This window comes from Carcharhinus amblyrhynchos, chromosome 10, assembly GCF_965287045.1.
Source record: "Carcharhinus amblyrhynchos chromosome 10, sCarAmb.v2.hapA, whole genome shotgun sequence".
In the NCBI taxonomy this organism is placed as follows: domain Eukaryota; kingdom Metazoa; phylum Chordata; class Chondrichthyes; order Carcharhiniformes; family Carcharhinidae; genus Carcharhinus; species Carcharhinus amblyrhynchos.
In genome coordinates, this window is record NC_137333.1 from 851147 (window position 1) to 864001 (window position 12855).

At 40.4% G+C, this 12855-nt stretch overlaps 1 protein-coding gene across 1 annotated transcript in view; it reads right to left on the bottom strand.

Annotated features, from left to right (window-relative positions):
* Window positions 1-12478, bottom strand: part of gramd1c (GRAM domain containing 1c) — a 50252-nt gene extending 37774 nt beyond the window's left edge. Inside the window, exons 1-3 of the mRNA XM_080198042.1 lie at window positions 12355-12478; window positions 3452-3570; window positions 1927-2098 (exon numbers count right to left, since the gene is read on the bottom strand). Coding sequence (XP_080054168.1) covers window positions 1927-2098; window positions 3452-3543 — 264 coding nt within the window. The 5' untranslated portion in view covers window positions 3544-3570; window positions 12355-12478. The remainder of the gene's footprint in view (window positions 1-1926; window positions 2099-3451; window positions 3571-12354) is intronic.
* Window positions 12479-12855: the final 377 nt, after the last annotated feature.

Here is a 12855-nt window from a genome sequence, read left to right on the forward strand (position 1 = left end):
CAGTCCTGAAAGGATGCCAGTCAAAAAATGACCACAAAACATTCTTGTGGATTCAGGGAGAATAGAAATGCTTCATCGGGCTCACCATAAATACCATATTGCTGGCCCACATTCATTCCCTTTAATGATCTGCGGGCCATTCGGTAAGAGCTGATCACAAATCTATCACTGTTAATATGCACAGAAGGCAAGTCAAATTCCTCCAGCGGTTCTAATACCCTCATTGGAATTATGACAACAGTAACTTATAGCACTTCTAATGTAAAAAAAAAGTCCCAAGACTCTTTACACGAACCAAAATTTGACACCAAGCCCATAAGAATTCATTCTGGCAGATGAGCAAAGTTTGGTCAGAGGTAGGTTTTAAAGGCTGTCTTAAAAGGAGAGTAAGAAGTCTCACAACACCAGGTTAAAAGTCCAATAGGTTTATCTGGAATCATGAGCTTTTGGAGTGCTGCTCCTTTAGGTGGTGAGTCAAAAGGAGAGAGAAGTGGTGAAGTAGAGAGATTTAGGCAGGGAATTCTAGGGGTTTGGGCCTTGGCATTTGAAGGCAACACTGCCAATGATGGAGCAATTAAAAATTGGCCATTCTCAAGAAGCCGTAAGTCAAAAAACACATGTCTTGGAAGATTGTAGGGTTGAAGGAGAGATAGAGGAAGTTGTGTATATGCATATAACTCACTGTAGATAGGTTGAAAGAGAACTTGATAAAGCATATAGTATATCCAAGGCTTATTATTGGGGGCAGGCATAGTTGAGATGATGAGTACTTTTTAAAGTTTATTTATTAGTGTCACAAATAGGCTTACATTAACACTACAATGAAGATATACTGTGAAAATCCCCTAGTCATCACACTCCGGTGCCTGTTTGGGTACAGACAGCGAGAATTTAGCATGGCCAATGCACCTAACCAGCATGTCTTTCTGACTGTGGGAGGGAACCGGAGCACCCGAGGAAACCCACGCAGACACGGGGAGAACCCACGCCAGAAATCAAACCCATTCCTAGTGCATGAGGCAGCAGTGCTAACCAATGTGCCACTTTGCCAGCCTCAAGTAAGCTATTTGGATCTGTAGCTAGAACACCCTGAAAACAGAGTCAGCTGAAAGGCTAATGCAAAAATCAAGACATCACACTTTGCTACTTCTTAAAAATTATTGAATGGATGTGGACATCGCTGGCAAGGCCAGAATTTGTTGCTCATCCCTATATGCCCTTATTGAATATCTTGAAAAATTCCTTGTGCATGGCAATATTGTGCAGAATATCATTACAATTCTGCTCATCTAGACATGGGCAGACTGCAAAAAGGCTTTACGGGTTCTTTAGTTTTGTTTTTTCTGTTGAATTAGTCAGCGACCTAAACCTCCCAAGCTCTCTAGCTTTTAGCTGATAGTATTACCTTACTTTGGGGTTGGGCAGTAGTTGATTGGAGCATAAGTTGTAAAGTGGGCTAACTTGGAGCTGGCTGGTACAATTTGTTGAGAACCTTAATGTAGGTTCCTGCTTTGTTTGTTTATTAACTGTATGCAGTATGTTCTATGAGCTAAAGACACTGTGGCAGTGCAGTACAGAGGTTCAATTTTCGAAGCATTAGTAATTATTCAAATACTTATACTTGCTAATTTAAAAATAAAGTTAGCTGATCAGCAACTGGTGACAAGATATGGTAAAAATACACAATGGCCCTGCTAGTTTCTGGTGTCTGTTCTCCCTGCATTCCACTATGTTAATTTAGTTTATTTTAATATACATGGAGAACAACTTAACTTAGTTTTAGGTCTATATAAAACTTTAAGGAAGATGTAAACATTTTGAGTGATGGAGTGAGTTATTTACAAGTTAACAACTGGCAGAAGAAAAAAAAAACAGAAGATAAAAAAAATTAGAGGCTAAGTATACTGAAAGATAAAAAAATCCTACCATTGCTGATGCATTATCCTGGGTAACGACCAAAGGATTTATAAGAGAGGCGTCTACAAACTGAAGTGGTGTACTTGAATCTTGAGCACGTGCATCGGTGCAAATTATTTTGGATGCATTTGCTTGCTCTCCTTTATCATTGTAGTCATTGCATGTGGTTCTCCCCACAGTTCTAGATGCAAGAGGATGAAAAGCATTCATGAGAGGTCTGCTTACTCTAATTCACTAACTTTATTACCTTAGTATCTAACTGTATTTTGAATGATTCCGATGTTTTTAGTCTCATCCATTGGGTTAATCAATTACAGCAATCCTTGCTTAATGTTACACATCCATTCCTGAGAGTGCTTCTTTAAATGAAACACCATTAAATGAATCAGATTTTCACATTACAACCAATGTAAAAGCTGCAGTTAGGTTCTGTTGTACCTTTATAATCAGAAAAAAGAAGCCATGAAAACATTATACCATACGGGTTGAAATGCTGTACATTTCTAAATTTTTATATTCATAACAGAATTAAGTTATATATGTTTAGAAATATAAAATAAATACACCAATTCTTTCCACTCACCTTCTGCTCATCGATTTTCCTGTATGCTGCCTTCCTCTCTCTTGCCATTTCCATCACAGTGAGGGCTTGAGAGGATGGTGAAAGGAAGGAAAAGAGCAGAGAGCAAGAAGGGCTATGATTGGAAGGATCAGGGAAGGGAAGAGGTAATGAGCAGGAGCACCACTGGGCAGGAAAGGTAGCAAGCAGGAGGGACATGACCAGCATGACAGAGGTAGCAAGGGAGAGGTGGAAAGTGGGAGGCTTGGTGTGCAGGGGTGGCAAACAGGAGGACACCTCCAAAATGATGCCACTCAGGACACACAATGCCACATTGGCCCTACTGTGATATTAAGCTAAAAATGGAAATCCCAATTCTAAGGGTGCATGAGGCTCTCATTTTATATGCAACATTAAGATGGAATGATTTATAACAGTGCAACTGTACACTATACTGTGTTCAACATTCTAATCTTGTTTAAACAAATAAAACCCAGTGACACTTTAAACAGTCTCTCCTTTTAAAATTCAATTTCAACAGAGGTGCTTCATTCAGTATCTTAGAAATCAAATTTCAACAACCGTTAGGTATCTCCATGTAGTTTGATGGGACTAGTAGGCCTTTAGTTACACACTGTAAAACATATTTTAGTTTATTATAGTTAAACGGCTAGTAATGAGTGGTTAAGCTTAATTAGTAAGCCGGTCGATGTTCCTGCCACAACTCAGTAAAATGAACGGTAAATAAGCACCATTTGATTAAAAAATGATAGTATGGATTTTAGCATTACAAAAATTCTTATCTTCAACAGTATTACTGACCATCATCTCACTACCAAAGTCTAATGCACCAATTAAAACCAAAAAAAAAAGTGTCACATATAACTAAACTGATTAGGAGTTAGTGAAATGTTGGATTAAACTGATGACAGCTATAAATCCAGTAATCGGTTTATAACGCAGACATTTCCTCACCCTCCAAAGTGGGCATCATCATTAGATAATTGCATATTATCCATTTCATCCCTTCTTAATCCCAGGTTCGTACCATAGTTCTGCTGGACCATGCTAAAGAGCTCCGCTTAATTCAAATGCTAGAAACACAAGAGGAAGGAAACAGGTGAAAATGGAAATGAAATTAAAGGAATGATAATTGCATTGAGTTTTCAACATTTTTTGATCAGGAAGCATTCTCCAGACTTGAAAACTGGGGAGCTGAACATTCAACTGTTCTGAAGAGATCATGTAGTCAGTGACATTCTTTTAGATATTGCTATCTGTGGGCAACTGGTAACGTTGATCATTTGGTTGGGCTCTGTTCTTGCAGCATGCCACAGTTCACACAGGCTATATACACCAAAAGATAAAACTCAATGAAGGTGAATCCTCGGCAGTCAGTGAGAATGGAGGTCAACATCTGGGGATGCTTCCTGGACCAAGTATGAAGGCCCTACATACCTTTCACATCTGCTGCACTGTAACGTACTTTCATCGAGGACAGAAGAAAAATATTGAAATGCTGTAAGGGATGGGATAAGAGACCCCAGCCAGAACAGATCTGCAAGGGCACAGGCACCCAAAATTAGATCAAAGTACTTTCTAGGTATGAAGTTAAATAGAGTGGCTGTCCAGAGACTTGGGGACTCAGGTGCACAGATCTTTAAAATGCCATGTACAGGTACAGAAACTAATCAAGGCAGCAAATGGAATGATGGCCTTTATATCGTGGGGACTGGAATACAAGGGTGAAGTTATGCTGCAGCTATGCAAAACCCTGCTTAGATCCCACTTGGAGTACTGAGAGCAGATCGGGACACCACACCTTAGGAAGGATACATTGGCCTTGGAGGGTGTGCAGCGTAGGTTTACAGGAATGATATCTGGATTTCAGGTCAAGTTATGAAGAGAGATTAAATAAATTAGGCCTGTTTTGTCTCGAACTTAGAAGGTTAAGGAGTGATCTGCTTGAAGTGTTCAAGATACTGACAGGAAAAGACATGGTACATAAAGAGAAGCTATTTCCACTGGTTGGAGATTCTAGAACTAGGGGGCATTATCTAAACATGAGGGCCAGACTGTTGAGGAGAGATATTGGGAAGCACTTCGAGTGTTCGAGGTTTGGAACTCTTTTCCGCAAATGGCAGTTGATGCCAGATCAGTTGCTTTCTTTAAATCTGAGATAAGAACTTTTTGCTTAACAAAAACGTATCTAAGGAATATGCACCAAAGGCAGGTCTATGGTGTTAGGCCACAGATCAGCCATGATCTCACTGAATGGTGGAATAAGCTTGAGGGGCTGAATGGCCTACTCCTGTTGCTATATATCCTCCTCCATCTTGATCCTTATTTAATCCACTTTTTCTGTCACAACACAAGCCCCCCCACTCACTTTTGCTTTCACTGAGCACACACCTTTAACACATTCTGCCGTCTTACCTTAGCGCTGCTATCAGCATCTTCTATAGCCCTTCATGCCGCCACTAACATTTCCTTGGTCTTGTGCCCTAAACACCTCAGTGCAATCTCTGCTCCTACCTATTGCTGATCTTGTTTTGTTCCACCTTCTTAAAATGGTATAAAATCCATCACATTTTTTCCTCTCTTTAGCTCTGAAGAAGACTCATATGGACTCGAAACCTTATTGCTCTCCACAGATGTTGCCAGATCTGCTGAGATTATCCAGCACTTTGTTCATATTTCAAATCCCAGCACTCACAGTACTTTGCTTTTATTTCAGTGATCAATACTTTGAATAACTTGTGTCTAAACCCTGAAATATTATTCATTGCAATTCAGAGCATCAATCTGATTTTGCGAAAGTTGCTGTGCCTTATTTTTATTCCACTGAAACTTAAAGCTCCTGCTGTGAAAGATTATACTATTGGTGTGGCTCCAGTTTTAACTTTCGGTGAGATTGAAGCAACAGCTAATATTTAGATTTCAGTAATTCTGAGGCTGAAAGAGGACACTGCTGGAGATGGTTCACATCCTGATCCCTCAAATCCACTGCATCATCTACAAGGGTCAAATCAGGAGCTTGATAGAACGCACACTGTTTGTGAGAATGAAACATATATTAAAAAAAATCAGTAAGTTTCATGTTACCAGGTAAAAGCAGTTTTTTTTTGATCAATGCTCCCGTTGCTGTTAGTGTCGCTGGCTTTATGCATTTTACATTTTCAAATTGCAAAAGTACTGACCAGACGAAGTGGGTTTCATTTTTACAGACAACCAGTCACAAGTCATTTGCAGAAACAGGAAGCAATCTTGTTTTAAATAATTTTGTAACACGGGTCTTGATGCTGAATTGTACTGGACCACTAATCAGTCATCAAATTTCACATAAGCACAGGAAAGCAAGTTTGACCAGTTTGAGATTACAGGTGCCTACAAAAGAACAGACTTCTGGCTGAGAATTCTGCTTGCATGCTTCATGCACCAAATTTAGCTTCATTACCCCTTCAACTTTGCTGCACATGCTCCACCTCCTCTTAAATGTATAAAATCCATTACATTTCTCCTTCTCTTTAGCTCTGTATTTAGCACTTTATGCCAATGTTTTGTATTGAAAGAAAACATTGAGGGGAAGTTAAACAAGAGTTGAACGCCTGATCAAAACGTGAAGACCTGTTTTGCATGTTAACTAAACAATTTTAGCAAGAAGCTTTCAGGCTTTGTCTATTCTCAGTATTCCCATTTTTAAAAATACTTGGTGGCCAAGAAATTGGATCACAGTGTGCCCATTCAATAAACATATATTGGACCTTAGGTGCTCATTTTAATAAGCAATGTGTGCCTAACTGACTTATGCTCCATCAGGTACCCATTCAGGATGGGTACCTAAAACTTTTTACTTTATTCATTTGTGGGACATGGATATTGCTGGCTGGCCAGCATTCATTGCCCATCCCTGTTGCCCTTGAGAAAGTGGTGGTGAGCTGCCTTCCTGAATCACTGTAGTCCGTGTGGTGTAGATTCTCTCACAATGCCATTAGGGAGGGAATTCTAGGATTTTAAGACTGCGAAGGAAACTCGATATATTTCAGGATGGCGAGTGCCTTGGAGGGGAACTTGCAGGGTGCCCACTGATCTGCTGCCCTTGTCCTTCTAGATGGAAATGGTCATGGGTTTGAAAGATGCTGCCCAAGGTAAACACTGCTGCATCGGTGGTGGTGGTGGTGGGTGGGTGGGGAGTAGATGTTTGTAGACGTGGTGCCAATCAAGCAGGTAGCTGTGTCCTGGATGATGTCAAGCTTCTTGACTGTTGTTGGAGCTGCACCCATCCAGGCAAGTAGGGAGCATTCCATCACACTCCTGACTTGTGCCTTGTGGATGGTGAATAGGCTTTGGGGAGTCAGGATGGGAGTTACTCATCACAGTATTCTAGTCTCTGACCTGCTCTTGTAGGCACTGTGTTTGTGTGGTGAGTCCAGTTGAGTTTCTGGTCAATGGCAACTCCAAGGATGTTGACAGTGGGAGATTCAGTGACTGTAACACCAATGGGTGGTGGTTTGAGTGTCTCATATTGATGATGATCAGCACCTGGCATTTGTGTAGTGGAATGTTACCTACCACTTGTCAGCCCATGCCTGGATATCATTCAGATCTTGCTGCATTTGACCATGGGTTGCTTCAGAAGAGAGCATCAGAATACAGAGGAGATTTGCAAGAATTATTTCAGAGATAAAGAAGAACAGTGGCTCTGAGGGTAGATTGGAGAGGTTGGGACTGAAAAGACAGAGGAAACTTGATAGAGGTATTCAAGATACTGAGGGGTATGAAGAGGGCAAATAGCAAGAGACTATTCCACTCAAGAACTAGATGACACAGATTCAAAAGAAAAAGTAAAGTTTAAAGTTTATTTATTAGTCACAAGTAGGCTTACATTCACACTGCAATTAAGTTATTATGAAATTCCTCTAGTTGCCACACTCTGGCACCTGTGTGGGTACACTGAGGGAGAATTTGGCATGGCCAAGTCACCTAACCCACACATCTTTGGAGTGTGGGAATAAACTGGAGCACTCGAGGAAACCCATTCAGACACAGGGAGAACACAAACTCCACACAGACAGTAAACCAAGCCAGGTATCGAACCTGGGCCCCTGGTGCCGAGGCAGCAACTGTGCCAACATGCCACCCCAATTGGCAAATTGAGTAAAAGCGACGTGAAAAGATTCTTTTTCACCCAGAGAATGGCTGCAATGAACTTCCCAACAGGTTCAAAGTATTTAAAAGGGAATTGGAAAACTCCCTGAAAGGAAACAATGTGCAAAGTTGCAGGGGAGTGTGAGGAGATAGTATGCTCTTTCAGAGACCCAGTGCAGACTCAATGGCCAAATGGCCTCCTTCTGCACTGTAACAATTCTGTGATTCCAGTCATTTGTGTATGCAAAGGACATGTCAGAATGTGCCTTTACAAGATTCAAATGTGACTGACCGCACATATGCCATAAAAATGGGAAGTTTCTTCAGGCACTTAGCAACCAAACAAGCAATCCTTAAAAGACTACTGAAGGCTGCCATGAAAAATTGAAGTTCTAGATTTCTGAAAAGACTTGATTTGCCAGTTGAACAAAGGTGTGGTCGTCCAATTGTTATGAACCATGTTGATGTTATCTGCAAGGGCTTCTCACCATGAGAAGCTGTTGTATATTATATACACACACAACAGTATTTACAATATACTATTATATAATAACAGTATATATTATGTATTTTTTTATATATGTCATTCTTTTTTGGAAGTGGTGTGAAACCACTCATGAGAATAAGCAGCCCAGTCATAGTGTACCAATTCCTAAATGCTATTTACTAAATTACAGGAAAGACAAATACCCAAACAAGACAAAACACCTGCACCTGTAATTCACATGCAGACAATTATCCTTTTTTTCCAAGCTACATCCTGGATACCTGAACTCAGTAAGACTTGCCTGTTCCCCAAACATCCATCTTACATAAATTTCAGTAAAATCCTGCTTATAGTTACCACACAATACCAGGAGGATAATCCAGTCTGGGGAGCATCTTTGCATGGTTCAGTAAAGATAGGTAAATAGCCATTATAAAGGTTTCTGCATTAACTTTGCTGCAAGACTTTACAAAATACCTCTGCTGTTAGCTGCCTGGCTATTAGATGTTACCTTGGCCTTCTAGGGAGATGTTACAACCAGATTAGGCAGGGTTTGGAGGCTGTTGTTTGGGAGAGGCTGTTTGAGGATAAATCCACATCCAGCATGTGGGAGTCTTTAAAATACAGTTGATCAAAGTACAGGACAAGTATGTGCCTGTGAAAAAGGACAGGATTCAGGAACCATGGATGACCAGAGAAATTGAGAGTGTAGTCAAAGAGAGAAAGGATGCATACATCAGGTCTAGGCATCTAAACCCAGATGAAGCACTTGAAGAATACAGAGAAAGTAGAAGAGAGCTCAAATAGGGAGTTAGGAGGGCAAAAAGGGATCATAAAAGGTCCTTGGCATGCAGAATTAGGGAGAATCCTAAGGCATTTTATATATATGTTAGGAACAAAAGGGTTGGTCCATTCAAAGACAAAGGAGGGGAATTATGCACAGAACCAAAGGAAGTGGGTGAGATTCTTAATGAGTGCTTTGCAAAGTACTTTGAGTATCCACAAAAGGAAAAGGAAACATTGATTGATGGTGTCTCGGAGGAGTATGTAAACCCTCAAGACCATTACGAGGGAGGAAGTGTTAGGTGTATTAAAAAGCCCCAGGGCCAGATGGCATCTATCCAGATTACTGAAGGAAACAAGCAAGGAAATTGCTGGGCCTTGAACAGAAATCTGTTTCCTCATTGGCCACAGGTGAGGTCCCAGATGATTGGAGAATAGTCAATGTTGTCCCATTATTTAAAAAGGGTAGCAAGGATAACCTGGGTAATTATAGGCCACTAAGCTTATCATCAGTGATAGTGAAATTGTTGGAGAAGATCCTGAGGGATAAGACCTATACACATTTGGAACTGAATGCTCTTATTAGCAACAGCATGGTTTTGTATGAGGGAAGGGCTGTGGATGTTGTCTACATGGACCTTAGTAAACCATTTGACAAGTTCTCTCATGGTAAGTTGATACAAAAGGTTAAACGACACAGGATCAAGGGTGGACTAACTAGTTGGATTTAGAACTGGCTTGGCTATAGAACAGTAAGAAGTCTTGCAACACCAGGTTAAAGTCCAACAAGTTTATTTGGTAGCACAAGCTTTCAGGATCTCGCTTTTTCAGGCGAATGAGGAGTAAAACAGGGCAGATAAAGAAACTCAATTTACAAGATAATGGTTGGAATGCAAATCTTTACAGGTAATCAAGTCTTAAAGGTACAGACAATGAGTGGAGACAGGGCCAAGCACAGGTTAAAGATGTGTTTATTGTTTCCAGCCAGGACGTTTAGTGAGATTTTGCAAGCCCAGGCAAGTTGTGGGGGTTACAGATAATGTGACATGAACCCAAGATCTGGGATCTTGTTAAAAGATGCCCAGATCAGAACCAATGATCCTCTCTCCACACTCCACTATGGATGTCTCAGGGGCTTCCCCCCACCCCCCACCCCCACCCCCGATCAGAGTTAGCACTGATCCTCACACCCAATGATCAGAGCTCGCAATTCTGCTATCCACCACACCAAACTGATCGAAGTCAGCAGTCCTGCCTTCTCCCGAACATTGGACTCCTTCCCCCACAAGAAAGATCCAGGGAATGAAAAATGTTTAAGGACTCTGGGTCTGTACTCAATGGGAGTTTAGAAGAATGAGAGGGGATCTCATTCAGATTACAAACTGCTGACAGCACTGCACAAGGACTGCATGCTGATTCAGTTTCTTTCAATGATTGTGCTAGGTGATCCTTGAGCATGCAGAGTTTTTGGTGATCAGGGAATCGATAGACAAAGGCATTTTAGTATGTAACATTTAGTGAGGGACACTGGAAACCAACATTTTTGTACTGGTTCTCTGCATTTACAAACTCACGGATGGCAGCGAGTGGTACTAGCCAGAGTGCAATGTAACGCATAATGGTACATGTAGCCTTTCATCTACACAATTAAACTAGTAGAGCAACCTACCTAGCCTTCTCACTTTACAAATGTAGACCTCTGACTACTACTAATATTTTGTTACAATCACAGTTTCTCTGCATAGATTTGGAAGCTACATTTTTTTGCAAGTAATGCTAATTTTGAAAAAGAGCAAGTTATAGAGGGACAGGACCCTCTAACCCATGTCTAATCCATCTCCTGCACTTCCCTGCATCCCACCTCTCCCAGAACCATGATTAGGTCTCCTTGGTCTTACTTCTCACCTCACCAGCATCCAACTTCAAAAGGATCATCTTTGTCATTTCCATTTGGTTCTAGAAGGAATTTGGGGCAGGTTTCCCTGTCTGAAACTACAAGGACAGAAGGTTGGAAACTTTCACGAGGAAACGTGTAGGCTATAAAATTGCTGCCTGCAAGGGGATTAAAAAGTGCATCCTTTCGCATTTTATTCAAGATCAGTTCTCAGTGAAGGTTCTCCTCCGAAGCAATGCATCTGGGGATTTCAAGGCTTTTACTCCAAAACATTCAAATGGCATCAAAAGCATCAGATGTCATCTTAAACCTTTTGTGGGATGATGGCTACTCAGAGTTCAGATATGTTATATAAAACATGTGATGCAAGAAGCAGATAGTGCAGGAATGCTCTGAGAATGTTGGCACTCTTGAACAGGCCTCCCAAGTCTGTTACAGCTGACTTTCATCACTTGCAACTGGTCCTATATGTCCCTGGGAATAATGACACAAAGATTGCCAATATTTTGGCTGTATTATACACAATGAGGCAACAAATTCAACATTTTGTTCATGAAATTTCAGATTAGGTGTGCATTACATTTGGAGACATAGATTCAGAAAACAATTGTATTCAAACACTCACTGCTGGGCAGACTAGTGACTGATTAAAACCCCAGTTTGAGTCAGATTGGTACAGTTCTTAGATGGGAAAAATCACAACTACGCTAAAAACACAAACATAATAACCACAGTGGCATAATATTTCAAAAATTACAGAACAGAATGGCTTTTGATCTATGTAAATAGATATCTATAGTGTTCAGACTGATTTTCATTTAGACAAAATGGAAGCATTTCTTTTCATCTACCAACCAACAACTGCTCCCTTAGTGAACCTACTGCCACCTATAAACACGAAGACAAGACCTCAGCTAGCTAATAAACAATATTTCCACAATACAAGCTACAACAACTACAAGAGTAGATCATTCTACTGACTTGGTCAAGCATGTGAATATCACCTTCACCATTCAGCTGCTTCCATAAATCTTACGGGGTTGTTAATTGTTGGAACCAGTTACAGCATAAATGTTTCAAACAGTCACAGGTAAGAATGTTCAGACAAAGGATACTCAGACACTTCATAGGTCCATTAGCTGCCTAGATATCTGTTTGATCACTGACATAATTCTATTAACTCCTGACAGCTGAGCACACCCACCAAGAACAGAATCCCAGATTTCTAATACCCTACAGCTGAAGGACAATGCAGACTACAGCAGTTCAAGGTGTGCGTGCACCTTCTCAAGGGTAATTAAGGCCAGGTTATAAATACTGACCTTACCAACGATGGTCACATCCCACAAAAGAATTAAAAATAGGATTTGAAGTGAGGTTTCTGTAGCCTAGTACAAGACAAAGTACTTCAACACTCCAACATTAGAAAAGAAAAAAAAAATCAGTACTTAATAGGAGTTATTGTTCAGGGCAAAACAAAAACAGATTTTAGACAAATTTAAAAGCAGAAGCCAGTTTAATTTTTCAAAGTTGCAAAACCCTTCCTGTCAAATCTGGAAACATTACCTGCACTGTTCCACACCCATGCTAGCAGGGTACGCTGACATTTGTACACAAACAGTAGACTGTGTAGAACCTGCTTAACATGGAAGCTATTCCAAATGCTGAAGATTGCAGTGGGAGGTTTTAAAGGTTCAAAGTTCACATTATTGTTGCTGCTTCCTGTACAGACTGGGGATTTCAGGTGGATTGTTGTTACTGGGTGTGACATACATGATTCTTTGTAGAATGAATCAATGTGACTTTGCCAACTCGAGAATGCCTTTCTATTTAACTATTTGCTGTTAGCTACACTTTAAATATTCAATCCTCAATTTTAAATGGTGAACTCTTCTTTAATAATTAATTTTAACAATCTGGTATTTAAACACTAAATCATTTTAAGTGTCAAAAAACTTCAGCAAGATTCTAATTTATGAGCTAGGTGACTCAGGATCAAGCAGATAGCTACATTGCCATCTTATAGAAAAGACATTTTAGTACATTTATAAAATATCATTTAGTAAC